Source organism: Periophthalmus magnuspinnatus, chromosome 23 (genome assembly GCF_009829125.3).
Source record: "Periophthalmus magnuspinnatus isolate fPerMag1 chromosome 23, fPerMag1.2.pri, whole genome shotgun sequence".
Classification (NCBI taxonomy): Eukaryota; Metazoa; Chordata; class Actinopteri; order Gobiiformes; family Gobiidae; genus Periophthalmus; species Periophthalmus magnuspinnatus.
In genome coordinates this window covers 233,587-254,200 of record NC_047148.1, presented here as the reverse complement: position 1 = coordinate 254,200, position 20,614 = coordinate 233,587, and the positions used below count along the sequence as shown (strand labels likewise).

The window sequence follows — 20,614 nt, the reverse complement described above, 5'->3', positions numbered from 1 at the left end:
GGACGTCAGGACGTGAGGAGCGTGATGTCAACAAAAGGGAAAAGAAACAGCTGAAGGAGGCGACAGTTATGTACATTTAATACGCAGCAAACACGGTAAGACGTGATCTGAACTTCTGGGCTTTTTACATTAAAACAAAGTACCTTTCGATTTACTTTGATCGATTATAAGCAAGTGTTTTAAACCGGGTGAACGAGTAGCATTGTTGTTATTAATAGTTCCTTATCCACCGAGCTCTGCTTGGTCAGAGCAAATAATCCTTCGTTTTCGGTCTTTTAACGTTATGCATTCGTATGATTTAGCCTCAACCGTTCGTATTCTGGAAATGACAGTGTTTTTCAAAAGCTTTCTAACCAGCATTGTAATTATCTAGTTTTGCTTTTTCCTTGAATATCCAAATCCCATTCTGGGTAACAAATCCAAACGTTGGATTTGATAAATATACAGACATGTTAGTGGTTTTAGAGATGTCCGTGGCATTACAATATAATCAAATCCAAGCGTAAACACGCATTAAAACATCTAAATGGACGTGCTGATGACTGCACAAACATCGAGTGTGTTTCCAGTCCGATTTTGGCAGTTGATATTTTATTCAACATGGTTAATTTGATTGTGTGTCCCCTCCCCCATCTTGAGCATAGGATTTAAACCGTGACAAAAACTGGGCACGCGAACGTGTGTTTTATCGATTTGGTGGGTGATAATAAAACCAAATTTGCGAGTAAGGCAGTAGTGTAGTGAGGGGATTGGTGAAAGCTGATATGGAAGCCAGTTGATACTCAGACCCAAACGGAGGAGCAGAAGTGGGCTACGGGCTACGGGGCAGCTCCCATTTCTGATGACTGCGTCCGTGAGCCTATTAGGATCTTGCTTGTTTATATCTACTGTGTTTTTTGCTTAGTTTGTCATCATGAGACATTTTTTTTTACAACAACCTAACTTAGGATAGGTCAGCATCACACCCTAGCAGGCAGGACTGGATGGTCCTAGTCAACCTGATCCAGCCTAGACTGTGCAGTGGCCACTAGCACAATCCTAACCTTGTTCCCTTCTCTGCACACTTGTTCACTTGCACACCAACTCTTTTCTCTGGGCTACACACTTGTCCACTAGCACACTCTTGACCCTGTGCCATTCTCTGTAGACATGGACCCGGTCAGGCTACTGAAGGAGCTCAAGGCCACCTATGACCAGGAAGAGCTCTACCTGCCCAAAGAAGCGGGTCTTAATCTCATTGAGGCCACTCAGGTGAGGTCACACAACAGCTGAACCATTTGGCACAATATATTCAGATGTATTGTGATGACTACTACCAATGCTGCTGCTACAACCGCCGATACTGCCACCCCCACTACTACAGCTACTGTTGCTAACTACTATTGCTTGTACTACAACATGATACTTTAAATTCAAATTAGTTACAATGTGCATTGGCTCATTCATTACATGATAATCGTGATCTTCATTTAAGATAGTTTGTCTCTAATTCAGTAGGATTACAGGGACTCCATGTTTTTATACTGTGCAACTATGTAGGATAGAGCATTCTGAAGTCTCCTTAAGTTGGGTAGCTATTGTAACTACTGACAAAAAAAACACAGAAGTACAGAGATATTTGATTTAATTTTCACCACTGACAAAATGTCAAATCAATAATTCATGACCTAAGCATTTAAAAACCACCTTGTTTGTTGGTCCCTTTGGAGTCAGTTCTGTCTGTTTTGCTGTGGTATTCCTGACGCCTTATGTAATGCCCCCTCCTCTTTAGGACAGCACAGGGGTCTCAGCCAAAAGCAGGGACAGCAGAGTGAAAGACCTGCTGAGTCTGACCCGCTTCTTCGGTTACAGCACGCAGACATTTGTCCTGGCTGTGAACCTGCTGGACAGATTCCTGGCCATGATCCGGGTAAGGCACTGTTCTGCATGTTACTGAGGGAGGCTACACTTATTTAGTGCTTGTGTAATTAGGTTGAATTAATCCAAACTTGATCAAGTTAAGTCTCCAGTATTTTTATGTAGACATTATTCCCAAATGATACCATTTTTATTTTTGGGCACACACAATGAATGTGACGGATTATTGATCTGTGCCTTTTTTTGTTATGGCAGGTCCGACCCAAGCACCTGTCATGTGTGGGCCTGGGTTGTCTGCACTTGGCAGCCAAAGCATGCGAGCAGCAGTGTGACGTGACCCCAGGGGAGGAGCTTATCCGCATCAGCCAGTCGGGCTTCACCTTGTCTGACCTCAGCCGCATGGAGGCCATCATCATGGGCAAACTGCAGCCCCAGCATCCTACTGTGACTGCTGCCACCTTCCTCCAGCTGTACCACCAGATCACCCTGGCACACTGCACACACAGGTCAGGCTCACACCTTGGCACACTGCACACACGAATTAGGCTCACTTCTTAGCATACCGTGCTCGGGTGTAAGCCTGACCCTGACTGCACAGACAGGTCAGGCTCACACTTAAGCACATTGCGCACACAGGTCAGGGTCAGAATGCTCTAGGCCAGAGTAAGGCTGGGTTTAGTAGTGACCATACCAATGGTTTTCTAACCTTTAGCTATAGTCACTATCCTCTCATCAATCTCTAAAAATAATACCATCTTGTTTTTTAGAAGGGACATTCTGAGCCTGGAGAAGCTGGAAGCCCAGCTCAAGGCCTGCCTGTGCCGCCTGTCCTTCTCCAAAGCCAAGGTCTGTGGGTGTGTGTGGGGGGGGGTGTGGGTGTGTGTGTGTGTCTGTCTGTCTGTGCCTGTGTGTCTGACCCAGCTTCCTCTGTCCAGCCCTCAGTCCTCGCGCTGTCCCTGCTCATCCATGAGGTCGAAACCATTCAATCAGATGACATGCTGGAGGTGGCCACCCAAATTCAGAGACACCTCAAGGTAATAGCTGAGTTGTATTGTATTTAGCATTGTCTTATGTAAAGATCTCCCTACTCTGAATACAAACACACAAGCGTAACAGAGGACAGAGGTGCTCTCAGTCACCAGGACAGTTCCTACAGATTACTTTTAGTGTTATCAATTCGAAAGCAAAAATGTACTTACCACTCCCTGAGTCCATGCCATTACCGTTAAAGGTCCTGTACCTGTTTTTTTTCTCACGTATTTGAGCACCTCTTCAGTATAGAATAAGTCTGCATTTCATAAAGTGCTTTACTGTCTTATAATTAGGTAGTGCTTGTTATCATGCTAGTTGTTGTTGTTAGGGCAAAAGTCCACACTCGTCTCTGAAAGTTGTGAAAAGCGTCTATAAACTCCAGGTTCATAAGGAAAATGAGGAATAACTTTAGACCACTGCAAACTATTTAAAATGAACAATTTTTTTTTTTTACTGTTAAGTAAAAATCAGGTTCAGCGTCTTTAAATGTCATTGTCTAAAGAAGCCTGTGATTCTCTCTTTCTTGCTTTAATTCTCATTGTGCTCTGTGGTTCAGATCCATGAGGCTGAGCTGAGGTGCTGGGGTGAGCAGGTGGCCCGGTGTCTGTCAGTGTATGCCTCTGCTCAGTGCACCAAACCGAACCACAGGAGCCTCCAGTGGGTCATCTCCCGACGCACCGCACACACCCTGCACTCCTCCCGCACTGTGCCAGAACTGCCCACCATCCCAGAGAGTGCCTGGGACCATAGCAGGTCAGCCTTCCTCAGTCCTTAGTGTGAAGTAGTTTGAGATGACATTACATCCTATTGTTGGTCTATGGGGATTGTGTTGGCGAATGAACCTCTTCACTTGTACAAATGATTAGTTTATAATTATCATTTTTTCCCCTTGGTATTACAGTTTCTGTTCTAACAAGTGTGTGTTCAACAGTGAGGATTCAGACACACTCAGCTCTGGAGAGGAGTCCATCTGCTCAGCTGAAGAGCCTCTGAGCTGATGGAAGGTGCCACTGAGGCGAGGTGCCTGTGTTATGCAACATTTCTACACTGACACTTTTTCTTTTTTTTTTAAATCTGCAAAGAATTCAAATCTTCAGAAAACTGCAGTGGAGCATTTTAAGGTTCCTCTGTGCCTGCCAGAGGGGCTGTATTGTTGTGAACAGAGGTGGTTGTAGGAGCTTACTTCAAAAAGTTTTAAAAGAAATATCTTAGTGGGATATTTAGTCAAATTGTACTATTAAAGTACTGTTACTTAAACAAAACAGTGAACAAGTAAAATGTATTGTGTGAACTATTGTTAAAAAATGAAAAATGGTTACTCACACTTGATGTTTCTTGAGGACCTCTGGTAGTAAAGGACAAATTTAATGCCTAAAATGTCACATGGTAGGTAGTGTATGGACAGGTGCTCAAATTCACTGGGGGAACACACTTTACAATGTAAGAAGTTTGATGACTCTTATGCAATGACAAAATATTGTATATAAAAAGTGTAAAAAATGTAAATGATGTAAAAAAAAATTGTAGATGTTATTTATTGATTCTGTGTTGAGTCTGAATAAAATGTCTTTATTAAAACGTTTCTGTTCAAGTATAAACAGGACATGCACAGTCATTTGACACTGCATCAGCTGCCCACCAACAATAAGGTCAGAAGCTTAAGACTATAGTCCAGGTCACACATGTAAGGAAAACTCATTGGCTTCAGAAATGCACTAGTTAGTCTGATAATGCAGATGTGACTACAAGCAGACTGACCCAGAACTGACATACATCCTCAAGAATGCCATATAGAAGTGCATAGAGATTTATTTCAAATTGACACATTTGTTTGCTTCAAAGTTGGCAAGAGAATGTAATCCATTTGTCCAGCAGTGGTCCATTGTATAAAATGACAAATTAACTCAGGACGTTTGGGCTGCCTCCTGTCAGGTCAGTACTTTCAGGCTGATAATGGTTTTGGAAGGACAGCCTAAACTTTTTATTTTACGGAATGTTGTCCAGCTGAGTACCTCTGCAACCTTTTCTACCATTTACATGGTTGGGCTCTTAAGACCTTGTGTACAATTGTAAAATGATCAGCTTTTTCCATCCTAAAATCCCATACGAGACTTCTTCTTGGGCTGTGAGGACAAGGTGTGGGGCAGGCGCTGGGAGGAGGTGTCGGCTGGGCGCTGGGAGGAGGTGTCGGCTGGGCGCTGGGAGGAGGTGTCGGCTGGGCGCTGGGAGGAGGTGTCGGCTGGGCGCTGGGAGGAGGTGTCGGCTGGGCGCTTGGAGGAGGTGTCGGCTGAATGCTGGGACCAGCTGAAGGCGTCTCTGCTGGACTCCACCAGTTTGCACAGCCCAGAGGAAGAGGGCTGCGGGCTCTGGAACACAAAACTCTGCATCACGCACAAAACATTTTTTGTATCTTACTGGTGGTAAAAGACTTTTCAATATAACCGTTTAAGTCCCCTGTGATTAGCCTCACAGAAAAACAGGAATGATTAGGAGAGGAAAAGATTGGAAAAGTTGCAAGTGTTATGTTTTACCATCAGTCAAGGTCTGATGGTAAAACATGAGGCCAGGCAGAAGGGTGGGAGACGCAGAAGGCCTGTTCACATGTCATGACTTGGGTCAGATAGCATCCTAACAGACTACAACACCAAGTTAGAAGTAAGTTACCATTTCCACCAGAACACACGTGATCTATAAATCTGTGTAAATAGTTTTTTTTTTATCAGCGTTTTAGAATTGGTAACATGTGCCAAGTAAACTAAAAAAAATAAATAAGAACAGCACCTCTGTGGTTGAGCTCGAGCTGGAACCCACATCCACACAGTGAGGCCAATGAAACTTACTTTGGAGTGAAGGCGCTGCGCTCTCCTCTCAGTCTCAGTGCTGAGAGTCTCCACGAGGGGGTGTGCTTGGACCGCTGCAGACAACCTTGATTTCTCTTGAGTGTCTGTGGCCGGGTCTTCAGACTGTGAGCCCACCCCTCCAGTGTCTGACCACGCCCAATCGCTCAGATCGCTCAGTTCTGATTGGTAGCTGATGGAGGAGGTGAAACTGCCAGACATGGCAAGCAGAGAGAGGCCGCTGATCCTCTTGGCATCCTTCTCCTTCCTGCGCTTCCTTCTCAGAGCCTCAGTCTTTTCTGCTCTGTTGACCCCCAGGTGCTCGCTCCACCAGGTGTGCCAGCCCTGCCCACTGTCCCAAGCAGCAGTCAGTCTCTGACTCAAGTCATCGCTCCACTCCTCAGGGTGCACCTCCTCTAGCAGAGGCACAATGTCGTCTGTGGGTATTGACTGCTGCTGCATGGACCTCCTCACGTCCCGCTGGCATCCCTTTCTAACGACTCTGTTTGCAGTTTGTCTTTGGGGCATTCTTAGTGAGCTTTTCACCATCACATGAGCAGGTTTGCTCTTGTTGGCCTCATGACTCCGTGCTAGTCTCTGCAACCACTGTCTCCAGATGGACAGTGAGTGTGAGCTGAGGTGAGGGAGGACTACAGCAGACCCTCTCTGTTCAAGCTCAAGATGATCAGGCTCCTCTCCCCTGGTACAGCTCACATCGGCCAGGTCCACAGCTGACTTGTCCCTCTCCAGAATTTGGTAGAAAACATCTCCCGTTTGCAGGACTTGGAACACACAGAAACTTTCCGCAGACTCATCCCTCTCAAGGTGGACCGCGGCCAGCCCTGCACAAGAGCTCTCACATAATTTTCAGGACATGGCATGCATCTGTATATAATCAAAAGTCCCAAAACAAAAGGGTTTCAGGATACCCTGGTTCTATGTTAAGTATTTCCTGTGTCATGCACAGTGAGGCAAATATGTATTTGAACACCTGTCTATCCACTAGAATTCTGCCCCTCACAGACCTGTTAGTCCACCTTTAAAAAGTCCACCTCCACTCCACTTATTATCCTAAATTAGAAGCTCCTGTTTGAGGTCGTTAGCTGCATAAAGACACCTGTCCACCCCATACAATCAGTAAGACTCCAACTACTAACATGGACAAGACAAAACAACTGTCAAAATGCACAAAAGCCAAAATTGTAGACCTCCACAAGGCTGGAAAGGGCTACGGGGCAATTGCCAAACAGCTTGGTGAAAAAAGATCCACTGTTGGAACAATTATTAGAAAATGGAATAAGCTAAACATGACAGTCAATCTCCCTCGGACTGGGGCTCCATGTGAGATCTCACCTCGTGGGGTCTCAATGATCCTAAGAAAGGTGAGGAATCAACCCAGAACTACACGGGAGGAGCTGGTCAATGAAAAGAGCTGGGACCACCGTTTCCAAGGTTACTGTTAGTAATACACTAAGACGTCATGGTTTAAAATCATGCATGGCACAGAAGGTTCCCCTGATTAAACCAGCACATGTCCAGGCCCGTCTTAAGTTTGCCAATGACCATTTGGATGATCCAGAGGAGTCATGGGAGAAAGTCATGTGGTCAGATGAGACAAAAATAGAACTTTTTGGTCTTAATTCCACTCGCCGTGTTTGGAGGAAGAAGAATGATGAGTACCATCCAAAGAACACCATCCCTACTGTGAAGCATGGGGGTGGAAACATCATGCTTTGGGGGTGTTTTTCTGCACATGGGACAGGACGACTGCACTGTATTAAGGAGAGGATGACCAGGACCATATATTGTGAGATTTTGGGCAACAACCTCCTTCCCTCAGTTAGAGCATTGAAGATGGGTCATAGCTGGGTCTTCCAACATGACAATGACCTGAAGCACACAGCCAGGTTAACCAAGGTGTGGCTCCATAAGAAGCATATCAAGGTTCTGGAGTGGCCTAGCCAGTCTCCAGACCTAAACCCAATAGAAAATCTTTGGAGGGAGCTAAAATTCTCTGTTTCTCAGTGACAGCACAGAAACCTGACTGATCTAGAGAAGATCTGTGTGGAGGAGTGGGCCAAAATCCCTCCTGCAGTGTGTGCAAACCTGGTGAAAAACTACAGGAAATGTTTGACCTTTGTAATTGCAAACAAAGGCTACTGTACCAAATATTAACATTGTATATTACAACACCTGAGAAAATCAAATAAATTATTTTAAAAATCATACAATGTGATTTCCAGATATTTTTTTTGATTATGTCTCTCACAGTGGACATGCACATAAGATGAACATTTCAGACCCCTCCATGATTTCTAAGTGGGAGAACTTGCAAAATCACAGGGTGTTCAAATACTTATTTGCCTCATTGTATGTAGAATGTGTGATTGTTGTGGTAGTACCTGAGGCGGTGTGGGCCAGCCTGTCCTGGGACACCTCTGTCCTGTGGGGAAGCTGGGTGGGCAGGCGCTGCACACTGTCCCTGGGCCTGAGCAGAGCCTGGACAGGTCCATGGCTCATACAGGCCTCTGCTCTTCCTCCTGAAAACACAAGCCCATCACTACCAGCGGGATTCAGAAAGCTGGTTCAGCAAAGCCAGACTTACAGCCCAAGTTCTCTCGTAACTGAGTCAGACTTCATAAGCCTGGCTATCCCAGCCCAAAGACTGAAAGGAATGCAAGAATATGGAGGACACAGACTATTTGACTGTCACAAAGTATACAAGCAACATAGATAAAGCCAACTCATATCATATTTTATACATAAATAAATATTAAGTAGGCCACCACATTTTGTAACTAATGTTACTTTATAGGTATAAAATGTACAATGTAATTCTATACCATTTTGGGGCTTTAAAAAAATACCATATTTTCCACACTATAAGACGCATCGGAATATAAGGCGCACCTTCAATGAATGGCCTATTTTAAAACTGTTTTCATATATAGGGCGCACCGCATTATAAGGCACATAGAATATAAACTACTGTAGTATCTGGGGTTGTGTTATGCATCCACAAGATGGAGCTGCACTAAAGAGAATGTCAACAAAACAGTCAGATAAGTCAGTTAAACTTTATTAATAGAATAAAAAAAAAACGTTCTGAAAACTTTGTTCACTCACAAAAAAAGTTAATGCATTCACAATATATTAACTCTCGAAATAGTGCAAAGCAATAACAATAACTCAACGTTGTTCAAACGTTAATGTCCATATTCACAATATCTCCAGCCTTGTTCAGTTGTAAACACGTGAAAGAAACACGTAAAGCCTCACTTTTTCAGTTGATTCCTCATTCACGAATCCGTCGAGTTCTTCCTCTTCAGTGTCTGAGTTGAACAGTTGGTCGAGCTCATTCAAAGTGCCCGATTCCGTCTTGTCAAAATCCGCCATTATCCGCGTCGCTGCTCCTGTCTAACAGTTCAGTGACAATTCCTGGCTTCGTGAGCTCGGACCACAGTTGAGACTGATATCAGCCCAGGCATCCGCAATCCATTGGCAGATTGTGGCGTATGTCGCCCAGCGCTGTCTCCCCGTTATCCCTATAGCGTCGGATCCCATCGTCGCCGTTAGACTCGCGGTGACGGACTTTCCAGCAGCGTAACTCCGCGCCCAGTCGTGCTCTCATGTGAATTCAAACGGCGTCTCAAAGTGGAGACATGGGCCAGTCTAAATATTTTACCATCATTACTGTAATCTAACTCATTTATTCAATGCGTAAAAGAAAAAAATACGGATGGATGTGTAAAATAGAAGTAGTTGTGTGAAAACATGCAGTAAATTCTGATACTTCGTTTAACATGATTTTTATGGCTAAAAAAGAATAAAAGTCTAGGTCTAGGTGAACTATACTGACCCATAGTGAGCTCAGTCCTTAAAGGGTTATTACCGCTATTACTTTGGCGACACCTCCTGACTACGGGTGTCATAATTGACCAATATTAATCCATATATAAGGTGCATCGGATTATAAGGCACACTATGTGTTTTTGAGGATTTTAGGTGCGTCTTATAGTGCGGAAAATACAGTATACACTGCCTGGATTTAACTAAGCAAATAGGTACGAGCCTCCTATTGGATAATTATTGCATGGGCGATTATCTTTCAGCTGTCAAGTTATTTAACAACTGGTGCAATGAGTTTCCTCTCATTTCTTAAACAACAATGTTAAAAGACAAGTGGAAGAAAATAGATGGATGGATGTATGTATCCATGGTGATCTATTAGTCGGCCATGGATGAATTTGATTTGTAAGTTTCACCTCTCATCTAAGTCAGTTCTTCATTTCCATTCTGTAAAAGTGTACATTTGTACTTGTGCTGATGACATGATAAATAAACCTAGAGAAAGGACACACGACAGCTGCTTTAGAGCTTCTGCCCTTACTACACAGGACCCACCTGAGTACTGCAGCAGGGTCACCTCCTGGGACCTTTGGGAGCCCAGCAGAATCTTAGTCGCTCCCTCAGAGGAGGCACCAGAGTTGGACAGAACCTGGCAGAACACGGGCGGAGCCTCCATCATGTGGTCACACTTGAGCATGGGCACGCAAGGGAAACGCTCGTCCATAATATATGCTGAGTACTGACAAGAGAGGAACAGGGAGGTGAAATACTGTGAGAGGAGCAGCTGGTCATGTGGTATGTACCTGCAGCTGATCAGGTGTGAGTACCTGCAGGTAATCGGATGAATGTGAGTACCTGCAGCTCATTATGTGTGTGAGTACCTGCAGGTAATCGGACGAATGTGAGTACCTGCAGCTCATTATGTGTGTGAGTACCTGCAGGTAATCGGACGAATGTGAGTACCTGCAGCTCATTAGGTGTGCGGGTACCTGCAGCTCATTAGGTGTGCGGGTACCTGCAGCTCATTAGGTGTGCGGGTACCTGCAGCTCATTAGGTGTGCGAGTACCTGCAGCTCATTAGGTGTGCGGGTACCTGCAGCTCATTAGGTGTGCGGGTACCTGCAGCTCATTAGGTGTGCGAGTACCTGCAGCTCATTAGGTGTGCGAGTACCTGCAGCTCATTATGTGTGTGAGTACCTGCAGGTAATCGGACGAATGTGAGTACCTGCAGCTCATTAGGTGTGCGGGTACCTGCAGCTCATTAGGTGTGCGAGTACCTGCAGCTCATTAGGTGTGCGAGTACCTGCAGCTCATTAGGTGTGCGAGTACCTGCAGCTCATTAGGTGTGTGAGTACCTGCAGCTGAACACATGAGAGTTCCTGGGTGTAGACACAAGTACTTGCGTTTGCACCCATGTAGTGTCTACAGGTGATCAGACACATGTGAGTACCTACAGCTGTTCAGGTGGAGTACCTGGGTGCAGATGAGGTGGTGGAAGCTGTGCACTGTGCTCAGGTATCGGCACAGTAGTAGTCTCTCTCCGCTGTAGCACTCTGCAGCCTGGCTGATGCGGAACAGGGTGTGGCAGGAGGATGGCTGCACCTGCATGAACATGCCTCCACATTACCTTCAAATGTGGACAGAACAATACTGGAATTGTTGGTAGCTGAGGATTTTTAATTGCATGTTTTTTAATTTTTTTAAAAGACTTCTAATTTTAACCCAGTGTGTGGTATTTGGAGGCTATATTTTTCAAATGACCACCTAAACACCTAAGCTTTGCCCACAACCACATTTCAGATAGAGCTACTAAACTGGGCAGTACCTGGAGCACTAAAGGGGAGAGTGAGGGAGGAGGAGGGGCATGGTCTGGAGGACTAAAGGGGAGAGTGAGGGAGGAGGAGGGGCATGGTCTGGAGGACTAAAGGGGAGAGTGAGGGAGGAGGAGGGGCATGGTCTGGAGGACTAAAGGGGAGCGTGAGGGAGGAGGAGGGGCATGGTCTGGAGGACTAAAGGGGAGCGTGAGGGAGGAGGAGGGGCATGGTCTGGAGGACTAAAGGGGAGAGTGAGGGAGGAAGAGGGGCATGGTCTGGAGGACTAAAGGGGAGCGTGAGGGAGGAGGAGGGGCATGGTCTGGAGGACTAAAGGGGAGCGTGAGGGAGGAGGAGGGGCATGGTCTGGAGGACTAAAGGGGAGAGTGAGGGAGGAAGAGGGGCATGGTCTGGAGGACTAAAGGGGAGAGTGAGGGAGGAGGAGGGGCATGGTCTGGAGGACTAAAGGGGAGAGTGAGGGAGGAGGAGGGGCATGGTCTGGAGGACTAAAGGGGAGAGTGAGGGGGGTGGGGAGGGGCATGGTCTGGAGGACTAAAGGGGAGCGTGAGGGAGGAGGAGGGGCATGGTCTGGAGGACTAAAGGGGAGAGTGAGGGGGGTGGGGAGGGGCATGGTCTGGAGGACTAAAGGGGAGAGTGAGGGAGGAAGAGGGGCATGGTCTGGAGGACTAAAGGGGAGAGTGAGGGAGGAAGAGGGGCATGGTCTGGAGGACTAAAGGGGAGAGTGAGGGGGGTGGGGAGGGGCGGCGTCTAGGTATATGATTGGTCAAACAGATGTCCACACTCCTGTAGCCAGGTTTTTGTAATCAGATACACTTGGCTGGAATCCGGGCAGTCCTGCGTGATGTCACCAGCTACTTAAAATTGCAGTGGCCACTGAAGGCAGTACAAATATAGATTTAGCCATTTTTGACCAGAAAGCTCCAGATGTACCTAGGAACAGTGGCTACTGCTATTAAAATATCATATACACAGTTTAGTAACAAATAAAATGGATTTAGTGTTTAGTTCCATTTTAAATTAATGTGGTTTGGGCCCTTACTGACATTCTCACATGCAACTAACACGACCCCCTAAAAGACTGTACATTGATCTGAAATGTTCAGTCGTGTCTCACCCTGATGTCTGTGAGCTCCACCCCCGTCCTGTCAGCATACAGGATCACTCTGGGATGGGCCGAGAACTCGCACCATCTCCATGACGACTGGCTGTTGAAGTACAGGTTGGAGTCCTCCATGCGCACTTGTTGGATCCTGCTAAACAAACACAAGTTATAGAGACACCATGAAGCCCAGGAGCAGAGCTGAGACCCAGAGATCTTACCCATGTCCCAGCCTCCACAGATGGGCCGCTCCACTCTCTCCAGCCACTAGCAGCTCTCCTACAACATGAGGACTGGAACACACAACAGCAAGTTACAAGACTACTACAAACTCCAGCATGCAGACACCAGTGTAGGCTTTATGACAACAGATGAATACCAGAGTTTTCTTGGGGCTAGGTTTGTTGTCTGTTAGAGGTCAATAAGTAAAATCAATTCTGCTTCTTCTGAACACACACCGTGATTTGTCACAGTAAAGAGGGAGGGTAGTATGCAAAACTGACTTTTTGGAGCTTTCTACCATGTTATAACATTGTTAACATTGTGTGAACATAGTACATCACTATATGACAATATGACCAAAAGCAAAAGTAGATTGTCACAGGGATGAGATTATGGTTGGACTTGTTTTGACACCAACACATGAGTAGACACGAGTTGACGGAGACTCTCATTGCATCTCGTGTGCATGTGTGTGTGTGTAAAAAGAGCATGTCCAGGACGTACCTGAAGCTAGTGCAGCACAGGGCCTCTGCAGAGGACAGGGCCTGCAGCAAATGGGGCTGTAGCCGGCGGGACTGTTGTTCCGAAGTCAAACTCCAAACACCACAGTGATACAGACAGCGCACCGCTACACAGCCTGACACGAAACATGAGGAACACGCATGATGAACAGACAGAGAACACAAAGGCCTGAGGAGAGAAGCATCTATTTCATCTATATCATCTATTTTGTAATAAGTTAACTGTTGTTTTTGGGGTTTTTTTAAGGCCATTCTGATATTGGTTAATATCAAGTATCAGCAGATACTTAAAGAGCTGAAAAAGATGGATTGGTTGCATCTCTAATCTTAAACTAAACTGTTCCTGATTTTGCACTGTGCTCTTAAGATTAAGACACACAAGTGGACTCTGAAGCTAAGGCAGATGTACACCAGTGAGCAAGAGGCAGGAGAGAGCGGAGCGGCAGCAAAATTCTTTTATTATAAAGCTGAAAGCTTAAAACAACTTTTACAGATCTGTCACATGGAGCAAATATTAAATCTAAAAATATATGTTGCAAAGGGGCTTGTCCCTGCGCCCTCTCGCTCCTCACTTACGCCTCCCCTTTCTCTCCTCCTCTCTCTTACCTCACTTTCACCTCTATTCCCTCTCCTTCCCTCACCCCCACTCCCTCTTGTTCTTCACCTATGGCCTGCTCCCCCTCCCTCTTTCACCTCGCTTACACCTCCCTTCCCTCTCTCTCCCTTTCTCTCTTCCTCCCCCACCCCCACTCCCACTCTCTCTTCACTTACACATACCCTCCTCCCTCACCAACACCCTCTCTCTCCTCACTGACACATCTCTCCCTTCCCTCTCTCTCTCCCTCCCTTCTCACCCCATCTCTCCTGCAGCCATGCTCAGTAGCTCTTACTGTGTCCACACAGAGATGTGGAGGTGATCTGCTGAATGGGGCCTTTGAGGAGAAAGCTGCTCACTTCTTCAGAACAGACCACTGCATGTGGCTCCACTGCCACCTGCTGGAAGTCTGAACAATTGTGTCAAGGCCCACTCAGATACACTTTCAAATTAACAAAGCAATTATAGAGCATATGACACAAGTTAGACCACCCATTTTACTAAAACTGGGAGGTCTGACATTTCCAAGTTAGTCCCAACATTACAAGTTTTTTACGAGTGTTTTTCAGCTGAATTAACTTGGGTGTAAACATTATGGCAAATGCTAAACAAGGCTAAAGAAATGTAAATGGTAAACAAGTGTCTGCAACTTATTAAATATTAGAATATCATGGTATTTTAACTGTATCAATGTTTACATTGGTTATGTGCTTAACCCCAGACCCACTTTTTGTGGTGAAGACACTGTTGTAATAATTGTAGTAGGAATTACCAGTTGGAATGGTGTTCCAGGTCACTAATGGCACAGCTGGAGGGATTCCACAACTTTCTGTAATTCTAAACATTTTCCTCCCAGATCTTCTTCACAATACACCACTTACTTGAGGCATACTATGGTAAATATTTCCAACAGAAGCTATCCCACCAAATAAAACTAATCAGAAAAACATGAATTGTGTCATATGCACTTAGAATTTGTAAATTGCAGGATACGGAGTTTGTCCAGCCCATTGGGAGAGTAGACCAAACAGCCGGACAGAGGCATGTGGTGTGTCCCGGGGATCAGGGGGATGAAGTCCAGGGCCCCTCCACTATTGGCCTCACAGAACAGTGCGTCTCGGCTCTGCTGGCTCAGCTCCTCATGCACCAGTGACCCCAGCAGTTCCCCCGGGACAGAGTGCACCACATCAGAGAGCAGGCGGCTGTATGCGTCCAGCCAGACACACCGGGGGCTAACAGGGCAGCTGGAGGGCAAGGCACACAGTAACACAGGCAAGTAACACATGACTGACCTCCCTCACCCTCAGTCCCTCCCTCATGTGCCCTTCCTCATTCCTCTGCCTCTCACCTCAGTCTCACCCTCCCTCTCTCATGTACACATGTTTGTCTCACACCTTCCTCCCCCTCTCTTGCTCCTTTCCTCACTCCCTCTCGCTCTCCAGGGTTACAGAAAGGAGGGGTGGAGAGTAATTAATAAAATTTTACCAAATCGATTTACACAAAAATATAAATAAGTCTTAGTTTTATCTGCATCCAGTTAAAAAGTGTTTTATTGCCTGAGCATCAGGAAGTGCGTAGTGATCTTCCGATTTGTTGCATAAGAGTGACAATAAAACTCCACTCTCTGAAAGTTGTGAAAAAGCTCTTTCAATACAGAGCAACCGATGGCTGATAAGCTCTGTTGATATTTTGGACTGACATGTAGGACAGATTTGGATTATTTTTCCTCAAATGATGCAATCTAAATTTACTACAAACTCCCCTGAAGTCCTTTTTTAACACAAACCTACAAACGAGCAGTGTTGTCACATGTTGTGCAGCTATCTCTTCTTATTTAAGTGTTATATAAAGCTTTGTGTGTATTTTTCAGGCAGCAGATCGACCAAAACAAAATATCGGACTATGCTGGAGATTTAAGGTCGATAGCCGAAATGCTAAAAAGTCCAAATATTGGGCCGATATAGCGGCCAACCAGTATATTGAATCTCTATGAAACAACGCATTTGACATGGACTCACTTTATGGCTTTGAGATTGTCCATGTAGTCAGACACCCCACACACACTGATGGGGCCCTGCATCTGCTGAGCTCTCTGAAACACAAGAGTTTGAACACAAACATGAGACATGCACAGGGAAATCAATGCGCATAACAAGAGAATTAAAATCAGACCACTCATGTCCCAGTCTACAGCAGATCATAGAACCGAGTAGGCTACGGGACGTTCAGGTACGTCTAGTATTTATCAGAAATACTAAACCTTGCAGCTAACGTAGCAGACCAAAATGAAGTGCTTGGTGGAGAGGTCATAGTTTGTTGGATGTGTGTTTTAGATCAGCAGCAACAACAAAGTACACACCCAAACACATGTCTATTTCTTACCTGCTGCAGTTGAATGTCTCTCCTAGTCTTATTATGTACATGGTGTTACATGTAGCAGGTATCAGATTACGTATCGGCTTCTCCAGATGAGTTATTGGGATCTTTGAGATTCGATTCACAACACCTCAATTTTAGTTTCCGGGTTTACATGTAAGGGATAAGCAGATACGGATTTCTTTTTTGCTTGTTTTGATTCGATACTACTAACCAATATATGTAGATATTTAGCTTTTAAAGCCCATAGTGAGCCCCACAAATTTATCTTAAGTTTAGGTAAAGATCACAAATTAACTTCACTTTTTGAATTTCTCTGGGATATAAAACATTTTGTTACCTGTTTGTGTAACGTTCACCCATATAACATCTTATATTTACATTTTGACTCTTTTCTGTTCAAAGAGAGCACTCAGAGAATGGGAAAGCACAAAATAATATTGTTCTATAGCGACAATGGAACCATCACCCATGCCTATTTACATGCATTTTGATAAATCGGTTTAAATTGGACTAGGTCAGTTATCTGGTTTCCCAGTTACTTACAACAGCCTTACCTTAAAAGGCTTTCTTTTGAAGTCCATGGTTTCACCCAGGACACTGGCCATGGGGCTGAAGGCATCAAAAGGATGGTCCATGAAGAAATTCTGCAACTACAAAAACAACAACAATGCATGTATGTGTGCTTGGACATATTTCAGATTCAAAAATACAACTTGGCCTTACATGCTTGTTGAAATCCAGAGGGCTAGCAGGTTTTGAAGACCAAAATGAAGCTAAAAATCATAATCATACATCAAGTAAAAAAAAACATGTCTGTCTTCATTCGGACTAGGACAATACTATAGTGCCATGATTCAATCTTTAGCCCAATTGTTACTTTTCCGTTAAATCACTAAATAGGAGAACTTTTCAATAAATGACTGTGTCTCAGTCAAAGGTCTGTAATAAATAGTAAGAAGACTGAAAAGCGCAGCTGAATTTCCCAATGTATTAATAAAGTCTGTATCTATTAGCCTACTGCTTTAGTGTTGTCTACATGATAAGTCAGGAGTTTGCTGTTTTTGTTTAATGATTTGAGCAACAGTTCTGAATTTTTAACCCACTGGAAAAAAAAAAAAAAATTGCCTCATAAGGACAATACGTTTATGATATTGCTGGGTTTCGGATGACATCACAACATTCTCTTAGTATAGATCAGTGGTTCCTAACCTTTTTCGCCCAGCGACCCATATTTTAACTGATCTGTAAGGACGTCTCCGACTCACCAGGCTTAGGGGCAAGCAGTGGCACAGGTACAGGCTCAGTGTGTCTCCAAAACTCTCCGGCCGCTGTGTGCTGGGCCCAGAAACTCTGACAGACAAATGGACAGATGCTATTTTATTTTGAGGCAAAACTACGTAGATTGTTAAGGGTGTATACGTTTTCTAGAGGAAGGTTACGATAATTACTATATCGACTTGATTGTTCCATATATGAAAGCTTGAACAATGCATTTTAGGGCTCAATATTTATCATCTGTACAATTACTTTGTAATACTGGGGGGATTTTAGATGTTTTTGTGTGCTACAATAAGATTTGAGCTGTAGAGGACAGGATAAATAACTCCTATGACTAATTAATGGTTCATTCTACGATTTATTTGCCTAAATGTCTAATGCCTAAGGTAACTTATATTTATTTTCAAAATGCAGCTTGTCAAAGTAGTGTCCCATCTTTGTTGTCAACCCTGTCAGACATTTTCTCAAATCTGACTAAATCCGTCACTAATGTAAATCGCTGAGGATCCTATTTGTCACCTTTACTCTACAGAAAGCAGCACTGCCATACAGTCTGAAAATGTGACCCATTTACACTTTTTGACATTTAAGGCTAACAATGTTGAAATTCCTGCCATCATAGCTGGAAAATATCACTTTCATTATGATACATTTATTCAAACAGTACTGGAGTGAGTCCAAGTCCTTAGTGAGGTCATAAGGATGGCACACAGATGGGACAAAAATAGACTAGCTGCAGTGTACCATATATGTAACAAGGGAAAAACACACATTTTTGTCAACTCTGTCAGATTTCAGGTCTGATGGAGTTGACCGTTCGCACACGGAGTTGACAAATGTACCAGTAGCCTCTAAATATGTGTGAACTTATATGGGTTAAATTGCCCTTCCACTGTTTAAGTAGCACAGAGTACACCTCGATACAGCATAAATAACATTTTATAATGTCAAGTTGAATGTGTAACTGAATTGACTATTTAGGCTGAACGGGGTTGACAAAATCATCAACTTAGTAAAGAATAAAATGTTTAATTCACATCTTTGTTAACAAAAATGCGTCACTGACTAGAGTACGGTATTACATTTTTCCTGTCTGAACAGTATTGTCAGTTATTACTTGTATCAAAATGTTGTGGCACTGGTGTTTCAAAGGGTTGAATGCAAAGCAACATATGTAAAATCAACAATATCAGAATAAAACCTTCTAGAGTGGCAGCAGAGAGAGAGAGAGAGGAAGAGGAGAGAAACACTGGAGGAGCACTGGAGATGAAAAAGAGATGAAGGGGTGGATGCAGACCAAGAGACAGGGTCAAGGGAGGAGGGAGATTGGACAGTCCTCTCCTATAGTTAGTTTAGTTGTTGGAAGATAAATAATTATTAGTGTTGTGAAGTCAGTGTTAAACCTGCAGCATCCCTTTTTTATCTGGGTTTAAACCTGTGGTTCAACTCCACCAGATTCACTCATTCAGTCATTTTTTAAAGAAATGTGATTTCAGAGTTTATGTGGTTAAAGACCGTTCAAATCTACAGTGTAATGTGTGTGTTTTTTTTTCTTGTTTTTTTTTTTGTTTTGTTTTTTTAACAGAAATATATGTTATGATATTAAAAGATAAAAATATTATTGGAATGTGAGATATTTTGAAACTCAAATGTTCATAAAAGTAAAAAATTACAATTTAAGTCCTCAGATATACTTGAATTGGACACCATGATAAATCATCTTTATTACAACAGATTAGAAGATAAAATTTGAATTGGATTGTAATAAAATTGTATCTGTTTTTGTGTGTCTGACGGAGTTGACAGTAATTAAATTGAAGTATATCGGGAAATGTTAAGAAAAAAAAAAAGTTTTTATTCAGAACATGTTTGCATTTATGTAGAGCTCAGACAATACTCTACAAAGATATAGAATTCTCATAAAAGTAGAATGTTTTTGGGGAAAAAAAATCACAACCTGTTTAGTCCCAGCTCTGAAGAATCACCAATTCCACCTATACTTACATAGTGTCCATTTAATAAATTCCTATAAATTATAAATTCATTTATAAGAATTTATTTTAAAAATTGTAAATTATATACTATGAAGTTAGTTTTGTATTTGGGCAATATACTTTTATTCATCACACTGAGGTCACAGAAAATGTAAACAGTAACTTTCATGAGGACCACTTGCTGCGTGGATGTGGTCTACATGAGACTAATCAGGGGTGTTAATGTTCCAAGCCTTATTAAAGGCACAGGGCTGTGCTAAATGCACAGAGCATGACCAAACACGTTTGATATGCGACTCTTCAGACGTGGGCTCATTTAGGTTAAGATTTGGTTTTAGGACCCCGACCCTATTTCGCACTTTCTGTTTAAAGTAGTGTTTAAAGTAGTGTTTAAAGTAGTGTTTAAAGTAGTGTTTAAAGTAGTGTTTAAAGTAGTGTTTAAAGTAGTGTTTAAAGTAGTGTTTAAAGTAGTGTTTAAAGTAGTGTTTAAAGTAGTGTTTTACCCGTGCTTCGCTGCGTCGGACCTGGCCGTAGCTGCCCCAGGAGCCAGCGCAGTGCCCCAGTCCACTCTCCGGGGGCTCGTTGTTGTAGAAGGACGGGAACAGAACCGAGGGGAACTCACTATCCATGTCTGCGGACCAGGGACCGAAGAAGCTGGGCTCATGAAGTAAGAGTCCCGAGCATGGATCTATTAAAGTAAGCTCCCAAAACTGGTCTCATGTGCGGAAACGTCCCTGCTATAGTCTGTGGTTCTTTAGCTCCGGGAGACACCGAGTCCTTTCCCGTCCTAATACCCCATCTCCCGCCGACCCTGGAAAAGGACCGGTCATCTACTCACTGTTAAAGCAAAGAAAGTCCAGATCCGGACCCGCTCCACACCGCTGCACCGCTCTGCCCACGTGCAGGGACTTTACAAACATTAGAGGTACACTTCCGCCATGGCACACTTCCGCCATGGAAACACTTCCGGTGTTACCAAAATAAAACAAAAGAAAGTATGGATCTATTGGAATTACAACGGAGTACAAGGGTCACTTAAATAAAATAAATTATGCGGGTGCTACGAGAATAAAGTCGTAATATTACAAGAATAAAGTCGTAATATTACGAGATTAAAGT

At 43.9% G+C, this 20,614-nt stretch overlaps 2 protein-coding genes across 4 annotated transcripts; one reads left to right on the top strand and one right to left on the bottom strand.

The window, feature by feature from the left end:
• Positions 1 to 4,458, top strand: LOC117391793 (cyclin-G2-like). Its single transcript, XM_033989705.2, has 8 exons — positions 1 to 95; positions 1,148 to 1,251; positions 1,772 to 1,909; positions 2,113 to 2,363; positions 2,625 to 2,703; positions 2,793 to 2,891; positions 3,446 to 3,642; positions 3,821 to 4,458. Exons 2-8 carry the CDS (start codon positions 1,150 to 1,152, stop codon positions 3,885 to 3,887), a joined length of 933 nt encoding a protein of 310 aa, XP_033845596.1. The 5' UTR covers positions 1 to 95; positions 1,148 to 1,149; the 3' UTR covers positions 3,888 to 4,458.
• Positions 4,440 to 20,427, bottom strand: taf1c (TATA-box binding protein associated factor, RNA polymerase I subunit C). 3 transcript variants are annotated; one of them, XM_055231842.1, is made up of 15 exons: positions 19,999 to 20,427; positions 17,489 to 17,573; positions 16,947 to 16,996; positions 16,778 to 16,873; positions 15,863 to 15,936; positions 14,838 to 15,088; positions 14,140 to 14,253; positions 13,233 to 13,365; positions 12,728 to 12,799; positions 12,522 to 12,657; positions 11,049 to 11,177; positions 10,131 to 10,314; positions 8,129 to 8,266; positions 5,730 to 6,568; positions 4,440 to 5,255 (listed from the first exon to the last, which is right to left on the bottom strand). In XM_055231842.1, the coding sequence occupies exons 1-15, from the start codon at positions 20,122 to 20,124 to the stop codon at positions 4,983 to 4,985; spliced, it is 2,700 nt and encodes an 899-aa protein (XP_055087817.1). In that variant the 5' UTR covers positions 20,125 to 20,427; the 3' UTR covers positions 4,440 to 4,982. The 3 variants fall into 3 exon arrangements, with proteins under 3 accessions (XP_055087817.1, XP_055087816.1, XP_055087818.1); XM_055231841.1 differs by having other exon boundaries at positions 4,524 to 5,255; positions 12,522 to 12,660; positions 19,999 to 20,424; XM_055231843.1 differs by lacking the exon at positions 16,947 to 16,996 and having other exon boundaries at positions 4,524 to 5,255; positions 12,522 to 12,660; positions 19,999 to 20,319.
• Positions 20,428 to 20,614: the final 187 nt, after the last annotated feature.

Excerpts from the sequence above, each read along its gene's own strand:
- LOC117391793 (XM_033989705.2), top strand. The coding sequence starts at position 1,150 with ATGGACCCGGTCAGGCTACTGAAGGAGCTCAAGGCCACCTATGACCAG. Across the intron at positions 1,910-2,112 it reads GATTCCTGGCCATGATCCGG|GTCCGACCCAAGCACCTGTC; the intron begins GTAAGGCACTGT and ends TTGTTATGGCAG. Across the intron at positions 2,364-2,624 it reads CTGGCACACTGCACACACAG|AAGGGACATTCTGAGCCTGG; the intron begins GTCAGGCTCACA and ends CTTGTTTTTTAG.
- taf1c (XM_055231841.1), bottom strand. The coding sequence starts at position 20,124 with ATGGATAGTGAGTTCCCCTCGGTTCTGTTCCCGTCCTTCTACAACAAC. Across the intron at positions 17,574-19,998 it reads TCCGACGCAGCGAAGCACGG|AGTTTCTGGGCCCAGCACAC; the intron begins GTAAAACACTAC and ends TTTGTCTGTCAG. Across the intron at positions 16,997-17,488 it reads ACTGCTTGCCCCTAAGCCTG|CTTCATTTTGGTCTTCAAAA; the intron begins GTGAGTCGGAGA and ends TATGATTTTTAG.